This window comes from Corvus hawaiiensis, chromosome 1, assembly GCF_020740725.1.
Source record: "Corvus hawaiiensis isolate bCorHaw1 chromosome 1, bCorHaw1.pri.cur, whole genome shotgun sequence".
Lineage (NCBI taxonomy): Eukaryota > Metazoa > Chordata > Aves > Passeriformes > Corvidae > Corvus > Corvus hawaiiensis.
In genome coordinates this window covers 19,454,685-19,480,620 of record NC_063213.1, presented here as the reverse complement: position 1 = coordinate 19,480,620, position 25,936 = coordinate 19,454,685, and the positions used below count along the sequence as shown (strand labels likewise).

Below are 25,936 nucleotides of genomic sequence, written 5' to 3'. Positions count from 1 at the left end.
TCTATTAAGAAGTATATGCACCTTATCTAATGAGATCATATACTCTGAACAAGTAATTGTGTTCCTCAAAAATCGAATGTGAGTTGCCATACTGATGGCAACTTGTGAAAGTAGCAGCTTCTGGGGGTAAATTTTGTACAAGAGTAAAAAGTAATAATCAGTTCTCTAATGGAGCCATGACAGCAGACAGAAGGATGACAAGCCATATGCTACACTCTCTCAAGGGAAATGAATAGAACCTGCATTGTTTTGTTCAAACTGAATGAAGTAAAAAAATTCATAGGTTCTCCATTTTCCCTCTGCTGCCATTCATGACCTGCAACAATGAAAACAACTATGAGTGCAGGTGGTAGCTGAAAGCAGTTTTGTTTCAGCACCTGCCTGTGCATGCTTCCTGAATTTAATCTTTCAGGAACTTTATTTCTTAAAAAAATAATAGAATGAGAACATGACTGTATTTTGTTTTCTGGGATTTCATGGGAGGTAAGATTTTCTTCTTGCATCTTGGTGGTTTAATCCATGCTCTCCATTTTGTTATTCATTCAAAAGGAAGTGGTTAAAACGCTCATGGAAAAAACTTTCACCACTCTTCTATAGCTGTCATCTGATGTGAAGAGCAGCCTATTGTGTCCTTTGCCGCAGACAGACATTTTCCACCAAAGCATGATGAAACAGCCTTATCCTCATTACAGCTAATGTCTGTCTAAGGCTTTCTACATTAAGACTAGACTTCGAGGTTTCCTGATATGACTTTTATCTTTTGGGTGGGTGATGAGTCATGGGGCTACAGTTATGCTTCACCAGCTCCTAATGTTGAAAGGAATGAACATGTTTTCTTTAGGCAGACCCTAAATGGCTTTTTCTTGGCAAATACAATCCAGCCACATCTGATGATTACTTTTACTGAGTCTAAACATAATTATGTTGTAACCTGCACTTTGGCTTAGGAGGCAGGGATCACTGTTTATGAATCCTGCGATTACATGGCATTTACCACAGATATCCTATTGCTGCTTGTAAGTTACCATATGATTAAATGACCAACATTTATCATCAGTGTGAAGTGTGCATTATATCATATGTCTTCCATAACATAGAACAACATTGTAACTTAAGTCTTCCATTTTTTAGAAATTAATTTTTGGTCTAGTTTAGTCTAAAGACATTTTCTGTTTAGTTCTTATGCCTCTTCCTCCAATAGTCCTATTTTAGCTCATCGTGTGATGGTCAGAAAACCTACATAAAACATTTTCAATCTCAATCATTTAGAGTTTCTTTCCGATCATGTACCAATGCATAGTGAATTTATGAAACATGACCCAGTCTTTTGCAAATGTCTAAAAGACATGAACCATGTGTTTTCATGTGTACTTTTACTGAGGCACAGAAACATAAAACCCAGTTTGATGTTTCTGTTAGTACATGCTCCCTGGTGCTATGAGGCACCGCCTGGCAGGGCTAGTGCTGTTGTACAATAAAGTGCCCAGGCAATCCATCACAGCATGTGCAGCATTCCACTGATGACTACACTTGAACCAGTTAAAAATGTGTTAAAAACCAGCCATGAGACTTGGCAGAACTATATTTACTAAAAGGCTTTGCAGAGGTTGCACACAAATCAGCTTCCTACTGATGGCTTTTTAGGCCTATGACAAGCTGAACTCTGAACAGCACTGCTGCATGCCACCCACGGCCTAGCCATGGCCTATTTCCTCACTCTAACTATATGGAAAAGACAAAAAAGATGGGTTATCACAAGTTTGAGGTCTTCAGATGGAAGGATCAACTCCCTTGTGCTCCTCAACTTCTGCCTGCACAACTCCAAAACAGGTTTCTTAAAGGGACACCCACATTTTAAAAATGTCTTGAAGTAGTACCAAAGAGCTTTCCTTTTTTTTTATGTCCATAAGAGAAGTAATTTCACTCTTCCCTTTAGAGTGTTTATTCACACACACAAACACTATTTTAAAATAGAAACCATAAAGGTGTCACTTTTACTTCAGTCTTTTTGTTCAAAGTTGGAGCTAGTATACTTCCCATGACAGAAATTTGTAATCATTTCGTTCAAACTAGTACTGATGATTTTTTTTTTTTTTTTTTTTTTTTTTTTTTGGTCATTTATTCTTTTTGGTCAGATTATTAAAACGTTGGACTTGGAACCATGATACAGCACCGGTCCTGTTCTAATAGAAAGATAAGGGCAAGCTTTTTCTTTAATTAAAATAATTAATTTGAAAAGACAGCAGTGTAATTAGCCAGTTTGACAGTGCAGATTTTCCTGACATCATTATGGGACTTTTGTTAAGTTTCTTGCTTAGAGAGAAAGTTTCATCTTTTTGGATCTGGGTGAATATCTTCCTGTATTAACTGCACTGAGAAAGACGTTTTGGCCTTCCCATTCCCATTATGTATTACAAAGTTGTGTATGACCAGGATGGTAAAGACCATGAAGGTCTTTAGTATTGAAATTTTATAAAAACTGAAAGATCATAGAGAAACACTTGATATAGGCAATATTTCTCTTTATGGAAGGGAAATTGGTCCATTTCCCCACCTGTTTGCAGAAGGTTTTTTTGTGTGCTTTAAATTACAGATCAATACAGTGCTTTCATGTAATGTAATTTGCATTAATGTAAACTAATGTAGCAAAAGAGAGGAAACCCAAGGGAATTACTGATGATACCAAAGATAATGTGATTTAATTCCCGGATTCTAAACACTGAGACTAATATATTCTAGATTTTCCCCAATTAGATTTCTGCCTTTTCTCTGTTTAGTTCTGCTCATGTCTCTCTAAGCCAGATGTTTTCATAGATTAGCTCCACAACTGAAGAGCGTAGCCCAAAATGATTGTGAGGTAACAAGTGGACAAAGGAGGCAAAGAATGGACAAGACCAAAATTGTCTCAGCTTCAGGATACAGTGTGTCTGTTACAAATCTGGCTGGGTATTGTTGTCCCTGCTTGTTGTGTGTTCCTCACCACCTGCACCACCTGCAGCCTGCCACCTTTGCTGCCTACACAACATTTGTCCACTGCACCAAGAGATAGACAGGCAAACTGATCTTGATCAAAAAGGTTTGGTTTGGGGTTTATTTACTTTTGATCCAGGGTAGAGGTTCCTCATTCAAAGCATTGCCTGCCATTAATTTCACTAAGATGAGAAATGAATTGGTGGTGAAATTTGATGAGTCATGTATCTAGTCCTGGGCATCAGGCCAAAATGACAGAAAGGGGCAGAGCTACCTGCTTTTCCTTTACAGTGGCTGCATTAGAGTCTTCTTGGGATGCAGAGTTGAACCAGAGAACAGGTTAATATGCTTATATTCACACAACCTTTAACTGAGTAACACATATGAAGAAGAACCTCTTTTGAAACACACAAACATAGCTTGCCTCCCCTGAAGCCCAAGTTGCACATGGACATTTACCAGCTGCTATCTCACTGTTTTGAGCTGTACATTCACTGCTGAATAGTTCTGCTTGAGGCAAACCCATGCTGCCTCACCTCTCTGAACTCTGTCCAGCACAAACATATGTGGTGGGAGAACAAGGCATCAGACAGCATGTAGTTGTGGCAGGATGTTTACAGTAGAGCAACACAGAGCTAAAATCCCTTCTGAAAAGTTCCTGATAGAATAAAAACCACCTTCATTACATGCTATTTCAGTGTTATTTTTTTATGTATGTATGTGAAATGTAATTTAATGGTGTCTGAAACTTCTCTAATGATTCATGTTAGCCTCTGCAGTCTTCCCTGACATGCTGTGTGCTGTTTTTTTATGTGAATGTAGCTTAAGTAGTTTGTGAAGGATTAATACAAGCATGCAATAGCATTATACAATGAGTGTGGAAGTAGACTCTACATAAAACCCCCAAAGTTGTATTTCAAATAACATTGATTTGTTGCAGTAGAAACCCAGACATCCACCAAACTGTCTTTCAGTTATGAATAAATTTTAAGAAGGCTTTTTAAATTTTGAAAAATTTTTTTTTGTCTTCTGCAACCTTGTTGCTTCAAACTTCTATAGAATGAATGACAACCCAGTTTGATGGCATTGAGCATTTTTCTAACTCTATTTTTCTTTTCATTACTGAATTTTTTGAAACATTGGAGAATAATGACTTCATCATGACCAGAAAGTCTTTCATTTTTTTTTAATTCCTGTGCATCATATGATTCAAATTGCCTGTGATTTATCAGGTAACAAATAACTTTAAAAGTTAGATGGAAGAAAGAGGAGAATAAGCAGAGCAAGCATAAAAGCTTATGACAGTTATTTTTATTAGACTCTGTGGCAATATAGAAGGAGAGAGACAGCAGCAAAAGAAAAAAATCTGTATTGATATTACAACAGTTTGATTCAAACATGAAACCCATTATATTAAATGTCTTCAAACATTAAAAGACCATCCAAAAACCATCCAGTACCATCCAAACTTTTTTATTGATGACAAGAGCTGTTCAGGCATGAAGATGTTTTATCCAACCAGTAAATAGCAGAAATAGACTGCAAAATAATAGAAACAGACTGCAAAATGCTAGAAACAGACTGCAAAATTAGATTTCCCTCTAACAGCTCTATTCAAGCCTCTTCCAAGGATTCAGCAGCGCCAAAGATACTACAATGACACAGCTGCTATGATATTTGTCCCAACTGAGATAATCCTCCTATCAACCTCTTTTGTCTGGTTCCAGCCTGTCTAGGAACTGTGTTGGTCTTTGCCTGAAGCTGAGAGGCCCTTGGGAGCTATCACATGGTGGTGTCTCACCGAGTAGATAACATATTTCATGCCTCTGTCCAAGAATTTTCTCTAAGGAAGTACGTGAATGATCAGAGAGGAACAGATACAAGTCATTAGATTCTACATAACATTTGGGTTTCTTTCTCCTGAAGTTTAGAGCATTGCAATTTAGAGTCATTAAAAGTATGTGAACAGACACTTCAGTTACAATTATATTTGCAAGTTTTTTATATTTGCTGTCCATCATTGTCCTTACTTAAAAGTCCTCTTGCTCCCATGTTCTACCTAGTGGTATCTAACAGTCTCCTGACAAGGCATGTCTTGTGGCATGTCAAAAGAAAAACATCTACTGGAAGAGTTTCACAATATGTTATCCCCTAAATTCCTTCATTGAGCTGAATAGGATATTAATCAGAATGGATTATATTCCACGGGATCACGTACTTTTCACAAAGAGGGTGAATAGCAGAGAAACTAGAGCAAGCTGGAAAACTTACTGACATTTACTCAATGTCATACATTGCACGTTCTCAAATTTTCCAGATAATGCTTGCTTTAAGTATTAACAAAGCAGCAGGAAAAATAATGGTGAAAAACTAATTTTCTGGCCTTTAAATATCTACATAAGATAACACAGAAGTACAGAGAAGAGTAAGAGAATTGTGGGTAGCTTTTCTTTTTACCCTCATGCACAGATTCACAGGAAGACCTTGTAAGGTTATGCAATTAAGAAACACTGTTATGCCCATGCCTTCTGGGGTTTAGCTTTCAGATAGCCCACTTTTCAGGCCAAAAGAAGAAATGTGTTAGACATTCAATCTAGTCAAGCAAAAGCAAAGCAAAAAAATATGTATAATCTCTCTTTAATTCATTTTTCCCAGAAGGCTGGGAAAAATCATAAAGTAGCATGAGAGATTGGTTCATTTTACACTGATCTTGAAAGCTCATTAAGGTATTTAACTTTCATGGATTGTCTGAGGGATCTGGAGTTACTGTTATCCTTTTGTTTAATTACACTGTAATCTTCAGTCAATTACAGTGATGATAACAGTCTTCTACAGACATAACAATAAATTAGCCATCTGGGGATAAATGACATTACTTAAAGCTTACTTCACTGAAATATCAAAGAAAAATTAAAGTGGCTATATAGGACAAGGCGTGAAAGTAAATTGCATTATCTGTTTCTAGAATTCAGCATTGCAATGTATTTTAGGGGCTTAATAGCATAACATATTCTTGAATTTGCTTAATAAAGAAATAGTTGGTGGAGAAATATCAGGAAAAGCACAGGCAAAGCACATTTCAGCATAGTTGAAAACAGTGCAGTGTTTTGGGCTATCCTTTATAAGCCTATGCAACACTTTTCAGCTTCACCAAAAAAATACATGAGCAACACTACTCCTGATATTTTATTTCCCCATATCTTGCCATCTTTCCATTGAATGTAAATGTCTCTTGTGTAGTTTATTTCCAGAAACAAGAATAGATTCATCAGGTTTTTACTGTTACTGCTGAAGAGAAGAAAAAGAATGTAAGATAAAAATGTGGTATGTCAGAAGCAGTGAGATGTAAAACAAGAAACATCCTGAAAATAAAATGCTAGTCAAAATTCTCAGCACCATTAATCAAAACAATTACAAAAAAATCCTATATCACCCTAGACTTTCAACCAAAGAGAAAACTTGCCACTCTGGATCAATCAATTATAAATTTTATGTGCTCTTTATGAAAGCAATGACGTGGCTATTTGAAGGTATAATTTCACATCAACTTATTTCACTGCTGTTATTTAGCACCAGCAGACACAATGGTTCTTTTTCTCTCTTATTTTCTTTTTGCCAGAACATTTTTTCCTTTCTGGAAGACAAAAGGTATTATACAGTGTAAGTAACCTGACCTGGGCAAGAGCTAACAATTACTGAGAGTAAGACTGGTATGTTAAGTGCTGTTTCAGCTGCAACTTTCCACCTATCTTCTACTATAAAATTACTAAACTAAAAATAAGTAAATTTTAAAAACTCTTAACAAGATACAAGAAATTCCAATGATTCAGGTAAATAATGTTATTTTTGCATACTAGGTAAAATATGGCATAAGTAATATATAAAACGATCAAAATATTAGGTTAAGTTTTAGGTTGTATTAGAGGTTGTGGTAATGTTTAGGTAGTTGTGTGACTGCCTCTATAGAAGCAGGTGAGGGGCTGGACAGAGACAGGTCCACTGCAGGGGACAGCTGAGCCCGTGAATCACCCTGGTGGCACCTCTAGGTGAACTTATTTAAGAAAGGGTAAAAAATGTTGCACCTCAATGTCAGGAGTGAGGCAAAAAGCATGAGAAAAAACACTGTGAATGCCAAGGAGAGAAAAGAGGGACGAGGTTGTCCAGGCACCAAAGCATCTGTGGAGGAGACCAGGCTGGAGCAGGTATTTCTTCGCAGGCCGTGGAAGAGCCACACTGAAGCAGATACCCACGTTGCAGCCTCTGGAGGACCCCGTACTGGAGAGGTGGAAATGTCCTGGAGGAACCACGGCCTGTGGAGGATTCTCACTGGGGCAGGTTTATCCTAAAGGACTGCAGCCCATGGGAAAGATCTGCAGTGGAATAGGAAAAAAATGAGAGGAGAAAGGAGTGACACAGATGAAGTGTTATGAACTGACCACAAGTCACATTCCCCATCCACTGCTCAGTGGGGAAGAGGAGGTAGAGAAGTTGGGAATAAAGGAGTGACACTAACTAACTAAGCCTGGGGTAAAGGGAGGGGTGGAGGGAAGGTGTTTTAATCTGTCTTTCTTTCCCTCTATGCAAACCTATTTTATCTGGCAGTGAATTAAGTTAACTTTCCCCAAGTCAATTCTTTCTTGCCCATGACAGCAACTGGCAAGTGTTTATGTCTGGACACACACATTTTTTCAATTTATTTAGTCCCCTTATCCTGTTGAGGAAGGGCTCTGAGAGAGCAGCTGGGTGGACATGGGGCAGATGGCAAAAGTCAAGCCACCACAGAGAGAGACAAGGATTTATCTTACAAGTTAGTTATCAGCTATCTTATAAGATGGTTATCAACCTAGATCTTTCTTTTTTTGTTGTTGTTGTTGTCTACATATCCCATATCCTACCCTCTCTTTAGACACACAATAGCAATTTCAAAGGACTCATTGCCTGTGCTGCCTTGAAACTATATTTTGTTATTCTGTTGGCAAACTGTCAAAAAACTTTCCAAGTGATACTGAGTTTGTGCACAGTTAGGAATATAAAAAAGGAAGTCACAGAAATCTCATGTGCAGAGTGTTGTAACCTTGTACATCAAATTTTCTTTGTAAACTTAATATGTTAGTGTGCAACAAATAAGAAGCATATTTTGGAATGGGTAAATTCAGACATAAAATGCATTTTTAAATCAAGTCAGGGTCCTACATCAAGTGGGACTGTACTTTCATGCTTAAGTGGTTATATTTTTTTTTTTCATTTGTGTGAGTGTAAATTTGTACACTGAGAACTAGAAGTATACTCTTCTTGATTTACAAGTGGTTTTAGTATTAGTTCAGCCTTAGTTTTAGTTAAATTTATATGTACATATTAAACTTACAAAATGCTGAGCACTTTTTCCCATTTGTCTTCATTCCAGTATTTAGGAGCATATTATTCTTCTAGGTATAGCCTGTGGAGAGTTTTGGAAAAGAGCTCTACCAATGCCTCCCACAAAGGAGAGATTAAGTGGTTCAGGAAATTGCAGGTCTGAAAAATTCTTCCTTGACTAAATGAATCAACCATGAGCATTTAGCATTGTCAGAAAATTAGGTCGCAGATAACATAAGCCAATTTTCTGCAGAATTCCATTCCAGAATAAGTTAATTTTACATTTGCTGCTCTTTTTAAGTCATAGTTGCAATGATAAAATGTCCATGGTCAACGGTGGCTTCATCTTTTGAACCTCTGGGATGATTTGAAATGACTTTGTGTTTCTTTTCAAGTTGTTCCAATGCATGACTGGAGTTCTCATTAGAATGATCTTCATGCAAGGCCTGCCTGCTTCCCAGCTATCATCCACCTCCTGCTTTCCATTTTTGTTTATAGTAGAGCTGCATCCGGCAAACACTTCGAAATACGCTTTGTGGTTACTAATTACTTGGGCTGATTTACTTAGTTATGTGTTTCAGCACAATTAAGTCCTTTCTTTTCCTATTGTATCTGCCTCATTATTACTTACAAGGGTGACATTTATACTGTAAATGGGACAAAAGCATGAAAGGGAAACTGTGTAAATGTAGGATCATTGTGCAAGGGATGAATAAGTAGTGAACTGTTAAGGCTAATTATAATATATGAATATAGATTCAAAGGTTTTGTTTGTATTATCTTCAAAATATTTTTGAGGAATGGTTTCAAAGGTATAGACCTACCCACAACTGTGTTAAAAGATGTGTGGACATGTCCACAGGGATAATAAGCAACACATAATATGAAATACACTTCTGTGAAATCAAACATATTAAAAATGTCTAAATAAGCATAAGGGATTATTCATCAAGGGAATGACATTAGCAGCAAACAGTAATAAGTAGGAAATAGTAAAAATGCCTTTCAGGGACTATACTTTAACAAGGTAGTTGGCTATCCCAAAATAAGTAATAGAATAAAATTAGCCAGACTTGTGTATTCTGAAAACTTACATTTATAAATGACTTGTAAATATGTGTGGGCAGATTCTCTTTTTAAACTGGTGTTTCTCTCTCTCTATCAATTACCAAAAGAGAGAAGTGGTCTTTAGATATTCAATTGGAGGAATCTGCCTCCCAATCTTCCCCTCTGCCCCCTACAGAAAAAAAAAAAGTTTTTGTTTAATCCTAAGAATTAATTTAGTACTTAGGGAGTGCCCAGATATTAACATACTGTATCTTTTGAATACATAGATATGTTTTAAATGAAGAAAAAACAGCTCCAGTCCTAGGTCACCCCTTTGGCAGATGCCAAATCTTTGCAAGTGAATCTTGTTTTATTTTCCACACACTTGACTTTTTCTTAGGTCTCCTATCACCACCACATGAGTTGACTTCACAGAACTATAAGCAGTCATGCAGGAGAATTACTCCAGAGAATCACTTTGTTTATCTGTTTGTTTATAGCAACTTATGACTTCTAGAACTAGTTCCATGAGCTGTTGTCAAGCATTTAACTACATATTTCAGAAGAGTACAGGAATAGAAGGATGCCTAAAGCACTCCAGAAACTTATTTTTTCATGCACTCAGAGGTTTCCTATATAATATCAAAGAAATCTGTTAATGAACCCTCTCATCTCACAGTGGTTAGGATGGAGATATTGTTAAGAAAGTGAGGTTGCACACTAGTAGTTTTTAATGCTATACATTAACAGCAGTTTTGATCAGGTTCTTATTTGGTTTTGGAACTTCACAATCATGTTTTAGAGTTAGATTTATAGGCTCCTTCATCACTGTTGTATTGCCATGATACTAAATGTAAGAAGAAAGGATCTCTTGGGCTTGGCAATGAAACGTGTTGCAGAGGGAGACTCTCAATATGATTGAAGATGGAAAAAGAAACATAAACCAGCATAAATAGTGTTTAAAATAATGCTATAATTTGCCAGTAAAGAATTATATTTCTTTGATATGTCTTTCTAATAACATTTTTCATGTTAGAAAATTTTCAACTCTAATATTGTTCTGGTTGTTGAGATGTTTGCTGTTGGAATATACGTCACTGAATCAATAGAAGTAGAAAAAGCAAAAACATCATCAGGTACCATCTGGTAAACACTTTAGGAGGAGAGGTAAAATGCAAACCTCAGTTTTAAAGATCTGACTGTAGCTCAAATTAACTTAAAGGCGAGGGGTAACAAAAAGACTTATTCTAGGGCAATGGGAGTTTTTAAGTCAAGCTTTGGTCTGGGGCACTTAAAGTAATTAGTTCCATTCGCCAGTTGGAGTTGGCAAACCTAAACAACACAGGTTTATTTGTAGACCATTTATTGTTTAAAATAGAAGAAGGTTCTTGCCATTAAAATACACTGATTTTTGCTTTGAAGAAAACTGCAGGATTACTGTATTCACCATAGATGATTGGTCTTCTTCCAAAGGAAGGACTCCAATTCCAAACAGTAAGAGGTTTTGGATGAGCACTTCAGATGAAAGAAGCCTACTGTTGTTCTGAGGACTACTGTCGATTCAGGGATGAATAGGGCAGACTAGTGAAACCTGACACAGCAGAGAATGTAGTAGAAGTGTCACTTGCCTTATAATCCTGAAAAAGTCTTATCTGTTCCACTCTTCATCTGACTTTTTTTTCTTTAAAGTTTGTCACCTCCTGTCTGAAATAGTCCCTTACTCTGTGTCTCTAGAAATATGAAAAAGGGTTAGACTAACTTATAAAGAGGTCACAAAGAGCATGAGCAAAACAAACTGCAGATTTTTGGAAAGGATGGAAGAAAGCACTAATGGAATATGCCTGGTGGTAAATGGCTTATTTTCGTAGTGCCACAGACTTGCATTTTGCCCTTAACTGGAGTTATTCTTCCTTGAGTTTTCACTGTTTTTATTTCTATACAAAACCTTCTTGAACTATTTGTTCCATTATTAATTTTGGATCTTGTTTTTTTGGCAGCCATCACAGACGTTTTTCTGAAATTTTAGCTCTTATATAATTCACTGTAAAATTTGTGGTGGGATTAATTTCTCTCAGATGACCCTTTAATGATCTGGCAATGCCTAACTCAACCTGCCATTCTATTAAATCTTTTCAGAATTTACTGAAATGGTCTCATTTTTTTTTTTATTGTAGGTTTCATATATACTGGAGAAGTTGTGCATCGAATGCTAACAGCTACTCAATATATTGCACCCTTAATGGCAAATTTTGACCCCAGTGTGTCAAGAAATTCAACAGTCAGATACTTTGATAATGGTATGTAGCAGTCCTTGATAAATAAATGTGTCTGTATCCCTTGGCTCTTCTTATTTTCCTAAATAACTATTTTTGAAGGAAACAGTGAGGATTTTTTAAAAATTTTTTGTTCTTTTTTTTTTTCTTATTTTAGAGGCTGTATAAAGCATGTGACGACATCTATAAGTAATTATTAATTTTGAACACAGTAAAGAGTGATGAATGCCTTTTCTTTATCGAGCAGATGTCTTCTGGATGTTGAAGTACATAAAGTCAAGCTAGTAGTGCATTTTATCAGTTTTAAAAGGAAAAATCTGTCCTACATAACAGGGTAAATTCTGTTACTTCAAAATATATATAGTGAATACCATCTGCCCACTACCTAAAATGAAAACAGCATTTGTGGAGTGCAATAGCAAGAATACATAGAAGCAGGGCAGGGATAAGGTTAATAAACCTGTCAATGACTAAGTGTTCATGGAGTCCCAGAATTGGAATCCAATACACTCATCTACACCAAGAGTTCTCAACAGTTCCTTGTAAAAAAGATTGAAAGAGGAAAAGGCAAGCTGCAGTGTTGTACTTGAAACTCTGTGAGAAGTTTCAAAGCCCTTGAATGTGTGGATATTTTTCTCTTGAAGTCAGTTATAATCAATATTTTAGAAACATAGCCTGTGTGGTTAAAAGGCATCTGGTGTCTTACCTCAGGCCTTTAGTGATCAACTATACTGGCAGTTAAAACTTAGAAAGTTTAGTATCATGACTTAATATCATGAGATCCATGACTCCTAAATCATCTTGGGTACACCTGTGCCATTTTATGTATGTTTATTTATAGTGAATTTAAGAAAAAATTTCCAGCATGTTCAAAAACATTTCATATTTCCAATATTATTTTTTATTCTTTAGGTCAGTTATCAAAATGTATTATAGCTTTTACACCTAGTCATAACCTTTCCTTACAATCTAGTCATTGCAACACTTGTTTGTTAAAAATCCAGTAAAATACTTACATGAGAAAATCCTACTCCTTGCATGAAGAATTTTGAAACAGAAAAAGATATAATTTTCTCTTTTTAAATTATTTAACATTATGGCCAGAGATTTTTCATCTTTATTTGAAGAATCTGAGGATTCTGGAGAAGATGTTGCTAATTCTCATTATAGTCCTGACTTGCAACCTTCACACCAGATGTATCAGGCTGTATGACATGGCTTTCATGACAAGGTTGAACAGTACTTTGAGATTTTTGAGACCTTTTCATGTGTAATACATCATCTTTTGAGCTCCATGGGCTTTAGGACAAAGAATTTTCTATCTTAACACAAGTAAAAAGGAACTGAGCAGATTGTATCTTCAGCACCTTATTTCTTACTCATCCGTGCTTTGTCCCCATGAGTAAGTGCTCTGCCATAAAGCAGCATCTGTAGTGGGCAAGCACAGAGTGTGGGAATCCATCAAAGTCTTACTGATGGAGTTCACTGCAAGGAACTTAGGTACACACAAATCTACATAAAAGCCCCTGGGATGAGACAACAGGTTGGGTGGCAGCTGATTTCCATTTTAGCTTGGGGTTCTGAGGTGCACATAGATCTGAAGTAATCAGTGACTAACTAGAAGAAATTCTGGCTAATCTTGCTCTAATAATTTTAGAAGCTAATTTACATTTAAAACAAAATTTAATACAATCAAATAAATATTCAGAAAGTCGTTAATGAATGTGTTCACAAAGGAAAAAATGCACTATTTGTGCACTGTGTGCACAATTAATGAGTATCTACTATATGGAAAGACAAAAGGGACAATGTGTTGGACTTGGTGCAGTGTGGACCCAAAATTTGCATGCTCATAGTTTCATGACAACCACTGTCAAGATGTGTTCATGACAGTTACAGCACAGATCTGTAACAAAGGATTTTTCAAGGGTCTATCAAAAATATATTGAGCTGAATATGTACTGTATCATGAACATTCTAGGAAGAAAGGGAATTAAAGTGTGAATCAAAGCACATAACTCCTATTACTGCAAAAAAAGAGAAGGTTTTGAGGAAGGCGTATAAAGATGAAAATGTTATTCTCAGTAAACACAGTTTCAGTGATAAGTGTCTCAACATCTGTAAAACATGCTCACAGGGTGTGCAAGTTGCTTGAGGAATATTTTTAGTGTGGTAAGTAGATATTCAGCCAGTGAACTGCCATGAATATTAACAAGGCTCTTTCAACTAAATCTCTGCATACCAGACTCATTATTTACCCCATCTATGAATTCTTAGTGAGTTTGATTTAAACTACATTTATTTATTGCCAACACCTAATATTTTTCAATTTGCAGAACATCAGCAAGGGCTTGCACCATTCATTAAAAAAAAAAAATAAAGCTATTTAATTAATGCATAGTTAATGGACGAATCTTAATTCTTGAAATAATAACTTTTAGTGAGCAGGGAATGCTATTAGCACTTCACATTTCAAAGTCATCAGGATTTATGTATATCGTGTAAAGAAAACCACTGCATAGAAGTGGTAATGGCAGCACACCCCAACTGGTGATCCTACCTTTAGTGGTTGTTGATTTCTTGTGCAATTTCAAACAAGTTACTTGACCACTCTTGCTTTAGCAGTAGTTGAGGTGCTTGCGTGGCACTGTGGTGTCTACATTGAAGAGGATTTCAATTGCAACTTGTGTTTGTAATATCTTTGGCATTTCAAGGCGCGGAACTGAAAGTTGCTAAAAAGAGACAAATCACTATTCTTGTTTCAAGTAACTGCAGTTAAGTACTTTTCCTACAGTCAGTTAATATATTTCTCACATTTTTTTCTTCCTTTTGCCTCTTTACCCCCACTCTGGGGTTCACAGGCACAGCGCTAGTTGTCCAGTGGGACCATGTACATCTGCAGGATAATTACAACCTGGGGAGTTTCACTTTTCAGGCCACCCTTCTCAATGATGGGCGTATCATTTTCGGCTACAAAGAAGTAAGTTGGGTCTGAGAATTGTCATTTAAGTGGACAAATTACTTTATACATGTCAGGAATTTCCCTACATTTTTGGAGGGGATTTGAAAAATCAATTATATAAGATCATTTCATTATACTGCTTAAAAGATCACTATTTTGATGAAAATTATATTCTATTGTAAAAGTGATGTTCATACAATGGATTTTAAAACCATCAACATGACACAAATGTGCTAATTCTGGATTTCAGCTGAACTTTTTTTGGGTGGTTGTGAGTGTTAAGTATTTAGTAAACTCCTGGTTTTTTAGTAAACTTCCCTTGGGTTTTGAAAGATAGGATCTAATTTTTTCAATTAGTTTATCCAATTTTGACCTATTTCAAAATAGTCTAGAATCAATGGCTATTGTGAAAAGGTCACGTTTTTCCTGCAGCTGTCATTTTTTGGCACTCACATATTTCAAAGTTCATGTATTTGAAACAAGAAATAACTGGTTTGTATTGCTAGCTCTGAGGTTTCCCATCTGTTTGGTGATAAAAGTGCTTAGATTGAGGCCATTTGGTTTGCCTTCATAGCACCTATATGTTGTCTTGAATGGGCTCTTGTGCATTCTGCAAGTATTTCAGAATTCCAGTTGTTGCTTTGACTGATTTTTTTTTTTTTCTAGAGTTGCTCAAGCTCTGGAAGCTATAGCCTAGTTGAATTTCAGTGCTTTTGCCAAGAAAGGTTGGAGCAGGTGATCCTTGAGGTCCCTTTTCTGGTACTCTATGATTCTGTGATTCATGCAAATCAGAATCAGAAAGTAGAAAAATCTCTAGGGACAAAATAATTTCTTCTTTTTGTTTGGTTTTTTGTTGTTGTTGTTTGGTTTGGGTTTTTTGTTCTGTTTTGTTTCGTTTTGTTATTTTAATCTGTTTGGCATGCAAACTGTGAGTTTCTCTTCAAGATGCAGGTCTCAGTTATCCTCTTTATGGTAAGAAACTGTAATCAGAGATACAACCAATTGCCCAGACTTGGAGAAATCTCTTTTCTCTTCTCTCTCTGCTATAAAACACTTGTGAGCCTTCAGGCACATTTTTCATGTCTGTGTTTTGCACCTTTAATGAAGCAGAAATAATAACATTCCTCTGCCCTTCACTAGAAAGCTAGACAAGGATCTGAGTTTTTCTACTAGCAGCAGTCATACCTTCACTTAAGACAGATGCCTTTGTAGCTTGGAAAAAGTACTTCTGCAAGATGTTCTTACTGGATGAGTATTGTAGAAACAAGAAACCTCTGGTATGCCCACATACATGACTTTCTTTGTCTTATGAAAGACACTCTGATGCAAGGCCTGCTTAGGGTTTTTTTCTGAATGTTAGGTACAGGCTACAGTTTTCATCTATGAAAATGCAGTTTATTTGCATTTTGAATCTGATTTCATGTAAGCTTTACTCTGCTTAGTACAATGGAGCCCCATTATACTTGATCAAAGGAGTGAGCACTAAAAGCTTTGGTTATCTCCTGTTCTTGAAACCTTTTTAAAGAAAAGCAAAAGCTTCTAAAGACTGCAGAAAATTTCCTGCCTTCAAGACCTAGAGAGGTGCAGAGGGACACTAGTTTTAAGATAAATTTGTCAAGAATTGTGTATGTATTCTGACATTAAAATGGTGACATTTTCAGGAGACTTCTATTCCTGGTTATGAGATGCACTGCTCTCCTGTTACTGTCCAGCCCTGTGCAAAATGGATCTAATAAGGGTGATGGAAGTTGCTGCTCTAAATTGAAAGTATCTTGTGTACATTTTTCACAAAAGCAAATGATGATGCAGAGTGTCAGGTAGTGGAAAACATTATTCATGTAGGAAGACAGGAGTAAATGGGCCGCTCCTTTACCACAAGTCGTTCCTAGAATTGCAGGCAAGTATGACATCTAATCCATGGATAGACAATTTCTGAGCTACAGTGCACAGGCTGCTTGCTCTCATTACACTACTGGAAGCTTCCTCCAAAACCACATTGCTTTTGTGGGTACGAGTTATTAATGTTCTCTTCATTAATCTTGAGACAGAAAACTGTAATTTGCGAATGGAATAATGTGCTTTTTTCCTACTGCTGAATCTTTGAACTCATCCCCTTTCATGAGTTATTCCTGTACTGAATGGAATTACCAAACATTAGCGCTATTGCACATAACTAAGGAAAGAGACTTTTTAAAGTGGTAATAGTAATGTACTAATGATCTGTAAATCTTTTGACAAAAGATGTTTCTAAATATTTTGGAAAGTTACAACTAGAATATTCCATCAGAATTACTTGAGGAGTGGATTTTGAGGCTGAGATTTCCCAACAACTACACTCCTTATTTGCAGCCTTTACTCCATTACCTCTACCTCAGCCTTTCACCTAAATGAGGAAAAATAAATAAAATTTCCAATCACTGATCAGACACAAGTTGTCTGAAAAGGAAAAACATGACACTTATCATTTTAAACTTGGTCCTAGTGCTTATAAGTCTGGCTAGGAATTTATTTACTTTCCAGGGCTGAATCCTTTGCTTTCTGAGGAAGTCCTTCCTTCTGAAGCCATTTCTCTTGGCGCTGAGTCATGTTGTCAGGTGCCCCATTAACTCCAGTAAGATTACTTGTGTAAGTGCTCACTAGCGTGACTAAAAGTTGTACAAGATTTCTACTGTCTTTTTGGTGTCATTTTATTTTAGCATCACAGTTCATCAAAAATAACAGTGATGTATGGCAAATCTGAGAGGTCTTCATGGCATTGTCATTGAAAGTCTCCAAGCTGAAGCACCATGTAAGAAATACAGCAAACAGGTTGCCAGTAGCTTCATAAAGCATCCCACAGGGCCTCAGTATTAGTGACACCAGGCGTTTATCTAGAAGAGTCTACCTGTAAAATAACTGTGATTAGAAATTTAAAGCAGATACAACTAGGGACTTTTATGTCTAATGCACTTTAGGTAAAGGTAAATTTTAATTTTATTTCTTATTTATTCAAACAATTTGAGAGTCTCTTTTTCACATCCTTCCTGCTCCCACATCCGGTTTGCCACCTCATAAACCTGGCATTGACCACCAAGACAGGATCCCAGTGGAGGTTTGCTGAATACCAAAGGAGTTGCTCTGCCCAGTTTTCTGCATTCTGTTGTTTTCCCCAATAGGAAGTAAAATGAAATTTGCAATTTTTATCCAAAATTGAAAAAATAAAAAAAAATAGAAAAGGAGCTGAACCATCAGAAAAGAGAAATATGGCAACATCAGAATATCTTTCAGAAGAGTTAATTGTTAGGAGAAGGAGCTGTACAGTCAAATTTTCAAAATGTGAAAACAATTTGAAATATAACAAGGTCCTATAACAAGTAAAATATTTATTTCTTTAGCAATTTACTTTGCTTACAGTGCATCCATTTTAAATATTACTTTGCTTATACCAACTCTTAGTATTCTGGCAAATGGTCGATATGTAAAGAAACATCAGCTGGTATGATGATTTTACTGGTGTGATGCCTTAGGTTTTAACTTTTATATTTTTCAAATTCTGTACTGCTTGGTGTATAACTCTGAAGTTTCTTGTAGCCTGTTAATTTCTGCTCTCTCCTGCTAGGTAGACATAACAAAGCCTCTCCGGGCCTGCTTTCCAAGGACACCCAGACCGTCCTAAGCCCAAAAAGTATAAACCAAAGAGCCTCTAAGGGGGGCAAGTGGAGGGGAAATTCCATCATTAAACTGAAGCTTTAATTGGAGAATTAACCCTGATATGCAAATGAACCAAGCCTATTAAAGTGTGAAGAACTCGTGACCTGTCGTCCATCTTGGGGTCCATCTTGGCAGTAGCCCCTGGCTCCCCAGGGGGTACCTTTGAAGGCCTTTCAAATAAATACCTGCCTTATTCCCTTACTCCTGTCTGGTGTCTGTGTCTAGGAGGCCTTTAAAGGCATCAGGTGTACCTCTACTGCATACAAAATGCATTACAGTGCAAACTAGCCAGCAGAACATAGGAGTATAGAAGAATTTTGGCAAAGGCATATTTTTTATGTATTAGTAGTGAATTTATTATGTTCTAAATGTCACTGAAGTTCAATTCTCAAGCGTTTCACTTGTTATTAAAGAAAATAACTATTCTACATAGTCTTTTCCCATTAATGCTTAGAGCTAATGTTCCTCTGTGTAATATTTGGTTTCCCTTTTCGTCCATGATTAATACAGAACAAATTAGGCAAAGGTACCCTAGGCCTTGTTAATTGTTTAGGATATTTTTCTTAATTTCATTGGCAAAGGCTTTCTTTGTTCATTTAAACAGTTATGGCTCTCTATTTATGTAGTCATCCAGAAACCATTATTAAAGTTAAAATATTTGCTCAAAATTGCCCAATATGTGGATTTGCAGAATAATTCTAAAAGAGGCTTGTAGTAGAATGAATTTCTATTCTAAAAAGGAGACAGAATTGAATGAAAATTATTAAATGCCAGCAGTTAAATAAAATTGATGCTCTTGCTAGGCATGACGGCAAATACTCTGTTTTCAGCAGCAAGAATTCAAACCTTGCTATTGTTTCCTGAAAACCAAAAACAAAATAAAAAATAAAAACCCACCCCCCAAAAAACAAACCAAAAATAAACAAACAAAAAACCCCAAACAAACAACAGCCAAAAAAGAAAAAAAAAAAAAAAAAAAAAAAAAACCACAAAAAAAAATCAAACTGAAAGAACCCCAAGCAAACAAAAATTCCATAATCTGAGCGGGTATTCTGCCTGCATTATACATGTTTGGCATTTCTTTGCCTCTTTTATTGTTATTGAAAATATTAAGATGGAAATGATCTTTGTTTTTTGAGGTGGTTAGTTTATGCAATTTAAAACTCTTGATTAATCTTCATGCAATTAGGCCTGTGGACTAATTAATTACTACTTAGGAAACTGGCAATGAAAACCCTATCTAAACAGTATTATTGTGTTCCTAATTATTATTTTGCAACATACTCTGGCTCTTATCTTTGACTCAGTTTTGAAGTGGGGCAGTAAATGCATCCTGCTTACCACCTCCTTCAGAAGAAGGTTAGAGGCCGTGATTTTATTCTTTTTTGAAGAATAACATTCTGATATGACTTCACAGTTGCAAAGAATAAAATTTGAGAAGTCTGATGAAAAATATCGTCTATATTACAGATCCCAATGATGCATAGGATTCAGCATAAATTCTAGATACCCTTCTCCCAAATGTTGTAGTATATAATCCAAAATATAGACATTAATGGCCTCAGTGCTAGTGTGGGAAGTTTATTTATAAACTGGTGACTTGTGCAACACAAAAGATCACATTGTCTGTGGTAGAGCTAACAGATGGTTTAGAATTATTCTAGCTAAAAGCCATTCTCAGAAGGTAATGCAGTAAAACCCTTGATAACCATTAGCAATTGCATGTTCCTAGCTCTCTGCTCAACTATTTAACATGTCAGCCTGCTATGACATATCTTGCCATTCAGGTGAGAAATCCAGAACAGCAGCTATTTGCTTGCTACCTATGTTTTGCTGTAATTTTCCAAAAATTATTTTAATATTTACTACAAGCCTTCTGTCAAAAGGGAATGTTTCCTAATCAGCCAGCATATGGTAAAAGCTCATTTTATCTTGACATCTCATGCAAAAGATTTCACCTGTAATATGGTGCTCAGTACACACATTACCAATTTCTTTTTCCACACCTTAAAAATTAACGTATGTTTTTGTAAATACAGGTATAATGACACTAGTTTTTCAGGAGAATGAGAGTGTTCCTGGGTAGTGGATTGCTTTCTACTTTGACTGCATTTCTGACTGTATGATTGTTTCATTCAGGCTGCCCTTCAGAGCTGGCTATACTAATTTAATTTTCTTTTTGAGCTTACACAAGCTCTTGCTTCTGAGCCCTGTTTCTAAAAGATATATCCAAATTTTTGACTCCTTCTTCTGTTAGACTGGACCCTACTACTTTCTTATTTGTTTTAGAAAAGATTCTTCAGGTTCCTTACTCTCATTAAAATGCCCAGCACAGAAGTGTGGACACCTGCAGGGATTTTGGCAAAATCCATTGTTACTTCTGCTTCAAATTTTTCTACTTTCTCCTGAAGTTTTCCTTTGTATTTTCTGTTCAGCTTGGCTACTGCATCCTGGTTTAGTACCTCATATCACTGAGTCATTCATAATTTTATTAACTTTCAAAGTCTGAACCAGGTTGTAATGAAAATGAATTTATTAAAAAAAAAACCACTTGTGGCATTAGTACTACAAGAACCCATCACTCCTTCCCAGAAACAAAACAAAAACAAACAAAACAGAACAAAAAGATAAATTAGTTTGTTGTTTTCATAATTTTTGAGGGAAAGATGCAATTTGTTCAATAATTCAAAAATTCACAACAAACATGTGATAAGGCACTAGACTACAAAGAAAGGAGTCTTGTTCAAGAAAAGCTGAGTGCAACTTCTGATTTACATTCACACAATAAAAATGAGTATTATCCATTTCATGCATCAGACACAATTTATGCCTTAAGATGACAATTTTGCCAGTCTATTTTGTCACACCTACTAATGCCAATTCCAAATACACTGTGTCCTTCGTCTGCTGTTTCCTCTCTAACTTTGAAGAGAAAGCCATTGCATCCTCCTCATCAGTGCTTTTTCTAACTTAACTTTCGATAGCTTGTCTAGAGTACTCTCCTCAAAATCCTTTAAGACAGTTTCTTTGATAGCCAATGTAAGCTTTTCTTTCCAGTATTCTGAGACTATGAATAATTATCTTATTTTGTTTAAGCTTTCATGCTGCAGAAAATTTATAGACTTTTTTCTGAACTTAGTGAGTCTTTTATTTTGAAGAATTTGAAAATATGGCTTTTGGCTGCCTTCTGTCACATTCTCCAATAACTGCATCAGAGCTCAGTTGATACAAGCCAAATTTAAGCTGATGTATTGCTAGCAGTATTTCCAAGCCAGTTCTCTTTTTTGTGTCAGCTTGACAATGTGCCACAAGCCTTTTTTGTACCACACCAGATCATGTATGCAAGAACCCCTAAAAAAACAGTCACTAAATTAAATAGAAGGAATGGAAATTTGACGACAATTTTAATTCACCAGAACTTACATTTTCTGTTAGTATTTTTAAATTTAGCTTTTATTAAACAGTTACCAGTGTAATTGGGAAAAAGCATAGCTAAAAGGTATTTAGGGAATGAGGAGAACTACTCATGCTTAAATTCCAGTAGTCATGCCATTAATTGACATGTAGACAGAATTGAATCCTCAGCCACTGGATGTGTAACCAGCTTTTTACTTCAGCATTTTTCTGCTATGTGAAAAATACTGGTCAACACTATAATTTTGGTAGTTTTACACAGGTGAAGATAGAGCAAGCTATTGGATTAGCTAAACTAACACCTTGTATCTCGAGAGTCTAACACTTGATCCACTTACATCTGTCTTCAGCCTAGAAATTTCTGGTTAACTGAAGGGCAGCTTTGAAAAATAAGATATCCAACTGTGATCTGAAAGCAGCAACTGGCAGAAAGTCATAATTGCTCATAGAAACCTGTGCCTTGTTCTACTCCAAAGGTAGCTGCCTGAAGTTTCCAACTTCTGGTTATATCTTTCTGTGCTAGAATAAAAGACTCTTTAGCCCTTGAGTAGTTTCTCCCTGTCGTAGTACTTGTTTGTGGTAATCTAACCAGCTTTCCATTGAGAAAGTCGAATGTATAGAACACTTTTAACACTTTTGGTAGTGGCATTTGAGAAGTGGAGAAGTTTACAAAATATTTTTATGACACTTTTATTCTTCCTCCTCCTAATTTTTCAGCATTTTTAAGAATCATATCTTCTCAAAATCTGTGTAATGTATCAGCAATGATCTAATTTTCAGGTGCAAGTAAAATGGTCGCCCTGCATCTAGGCTATATTTCACTGTTTGTGTAACCAAATATCATATCAATTGAGTTTTCCTGCTGAGATGTCCCTTCTGACTGCTAGAGTTGTTCATCCACTACAATATTGAGATTCCCTGGAGAACTGCTGCTTTCTAAACCACAGTCCCCAAACTCTACCTTGCGCTTTTTTGTCTGCATTATATCTGCATTTTTTTGCAATGTCTAACCTTGCTAATTGATCCAGGCATTTCATTATTTTTACTCTGCTAGTACCATATGGAGAACTGCTAGGCAGTAAATTTATGTTTCCTTCTCAGTCTTGGATAGAACTTTTGAATGCTGGGAAGACACACTGTCAGTCTGAGCTCCTCCTTTAGTGGTGGCTGCTGTTGGTGATCAGTCAGTCTAGTTAATTATATTAATATTGCAGAAATGATACATCACTAAATTAAACCTCTTAAAAAATTTCAGTCTTATTATATCTATACAAATATCAACCAAAGCTACAATCTTGTCCCAAGAATGGAATCAAACCTGACATTTCTTTTCATGCAGCCATGTTGCCCCATGTCAATAGCTCTGTGATGTAAAGCTGGACTGGTCTGTGAATATCTAGCTTTTTTTTTTTTTCCTCTAGATATTGGCAATTGAGCATCTGGAATTATCCATGTTTACCACAACATTAATAGTTTTCCTGCTATTCCAGGACATATTAAATATTAATATTATTAATGTCAGAGCTCTTTACAGATAAAAATTCATCCAGTTTTCTGTGCAAGTTAACTGAGTCATAAGTTTTAAAATGTTCATCCCAAGCTGACCTTTCACAGTTTTTGTGTTCAACGGTAGACAGGAGGTATATCCTCCTCCATGAGTGTTACTAGCACATCATCCCGCTTTTTCTTCAGCTGATGGGTATAAATTACTGAAATTACTACAATTTTCTGCTTTTTAATTGTCAATTGTTCTACCTCTAAGCGTTCATATGAAAACAATGCAAAGCAAACTGAGATAAAATACAGATTAACACCAGTAATGTCTTCTATCTTCGAAAAATTCTTGGTCCTATTGTGGTATGTTGTATAAAATATTTACTTAGGACTTTTAATTTACACTGGTTAAGTGTTCATTTTGGCAATGCTTTTATTTTTAGTCTTTTTCCTGTTTCAATATTTCATTAATATCTTCCTGTTTTGTCTTCCAGATTCCTGTTGCTGTGACACAGATAAGTTCAACCAACCACCCAGTGAAAGTGGGACTTTCAGATGCATTTGTGGTTGTGCACAGGATCCAGCAAATTCCCAGTATGTAAAATTGTAGTGGTGCTAATTGTTTGGAGGCTGAGAAATTAGTATAAGCTGATTTCATTGAGGATGATTAATTGCACAACAAATCACTAAGCTAATTTTAGCTTGTTAATTCAAGTGTTATTCGCTTGATAATTCCCAATATGGCTTTTCCTGTCATTGTTGCTTTTGAGCTGATAAATTAAGTAAATAAAATTAAATGGCCAGTCAAATAACATCAAATTAAACTCTCAGCTGGCACAATTTGGTTTTCCATAAGTTTCTGTATCTGGAACATGCTTTCATATCCATAGTAAAGAAGAAGCAATCTGTTCAGAAAAACCATCTGTATCCAAAAATATCCAGGCTGGAAGCTTTTGCTACTTTATTCTGTACTTCAGATTCATATACACATTTTAGTGAGAGGAAAGGAGATGTAGTTATTAAATAACATCTTGAGCTCACATGGTCATGGCAGCAGTATTGCAGGTGACATTTAGTTTTGCCTGGCCTTAGTTATCCTTTGTATGGCTTCACTGAAAATAAATAGTAGGAAATCAAGCGTGATTTTCTCAATGCTTTAATGTACTGTGTGCAGAACCCTTTGAGGTTGTTTAGCCATTAGAGAATATGTTCCCTTTCTAAGTCTACTGGGTTTACTTATGTATTTGGAGAAAATTTACTAAGTTCAGTTTTCAGTGAAGCCCTGATAGCAGGGGGTAGATGGAAGGAGCTGTGCTTGAACCAGCCTCCTAGGACTGAGTCCAGGCATGTACTCCTAAAGTGAGCTCTGGCAGACCTGTGGTGCTTACAAGGGCTGACTTGATGCAGCCCAGCTTTAACACAGACTGCAGATGGGGTTGACACTGAAAAAGCAAGTGCCATTAGCCTCTCATCCTATCTCCTCATCACATATAAACATACGAAACAGTCTTTAACATCAGGGAGCATCAATCCTATGTCTTACATGTCCTGTCACGGGGAATATGGAAAATATCAGTACCATTTGTTACTTGTTGTGAGCTCAGAGTAGCGTGAAGGACATTAGCATGCTGAGATTTTACTTGAGAGACAAGAAATTTGTTTCTGAAGTATGATAGGTAGTTGTGATGTGCCTATGGGTGCATGGATTGGTTTTGAGTGTTTAAGAACAAATGAAATTAGGCAACAAATTTCAGTAATTTGAGTGGTATTTGAAAGCAAATCATCTGAATAGTTCTGAAACTTCAGCTTGTAAGAGCTCCAAAGATGGATTCGGGTGGAAATTAGGTCAATTCACTTAGGCAAATGGTTTATGAGAATAGTCACAGAGAAATTCTGTCCAAGACATGCAACAGGATGCAGACCTTTTGACATCAGGCCTCCTTAATCAAACAAGACTAAAGGACTTGTATTAGATTTACATATTTTGTATGGAAAATATACGGTATATGTGAATCTTTATTGTAATTTGAATGTTTCTTTCTGTAGCAATATTTCAGACAAGTCCCTTGTTTTACTACCACTAAATAATGTTGGTTTTGATGAATGAAGAGTTACTGACTAGTCTTCTGGTTTTAGCATATCTATAATTTTTTTGTCACATGACACTTCCTGCTAACAGAAGTGAGACTATAATGTGGGTAAGGACTATAAAACGTGCCACTGCTAAAGCAGTTTTGAGAGCATTATTAATGTACTGCTGTTTACAATGCATTGCTTTTCCCCCTAACTACTGGTTCTGTGGATGGTGGTAAATCATGATTATTTTTGCTAGATTGCAGCTTACACAAAGCTAATAATAATCAAGGGAACCATCATTTCACAGTAGATTTTCCTGAAGCTGAATTGTGCTCTCAATGAAATAGGTTTACATTGATGTGTACAGGCAATATAATAGCACCTTGACAGAACTGGTAAATAATGTTGGCCCATAGGAAGCCAGTATCAGATGCCCTTAAGATATGCACGTTCTTGAATTCTTGTTTTTCGGAAGCCTTAAATCAACTATGGCTCTAGTCAATTACTGAAAAAACGATATGATAGAATTTTTGTTTTACTTTATTTGTTATCTTCTTAAGACAATGGAAGAATATATATTGTTGTTTGTCCCAAAAGAAGGCAAAGAAGTATAACTACTAGTTCTAGCTTACCACTTTATCAAAGATTTTTCCAT

General features: G+C 36.1%; 1 protein-coding gene across 1 annotated transcript in view; it reads left to right on the top strand.

Moving 5' to 3' along the window:
* PLXDC2 (plexin domain containing 2) overlaps nucleotides 1-25,936 on the top strand; it is a 268,004-nt gene that overhangs the window by 176,017 nt on the left and 66,051 nt on the right. Inside the window, exons 5-7 of the mRNA XM_048295506.1 lie at nucleotides 11,547-11,669; nucleotides 14,507-14,625; nucleotides 23,700-23,799. Coding sequence (XP_048151463.1) covers nucleotides 11,547-11,669; nucleotides 14,507-14,625; nucleotides 23,700-23,799 — 342 coding nt within the window. The remainder of the gene's footprint in view (nucleotides 1-11,546; nucleotides 11,670-14,506; nucleotides 14,626-23,699; nucleotides 23,800-25,936) is intronic.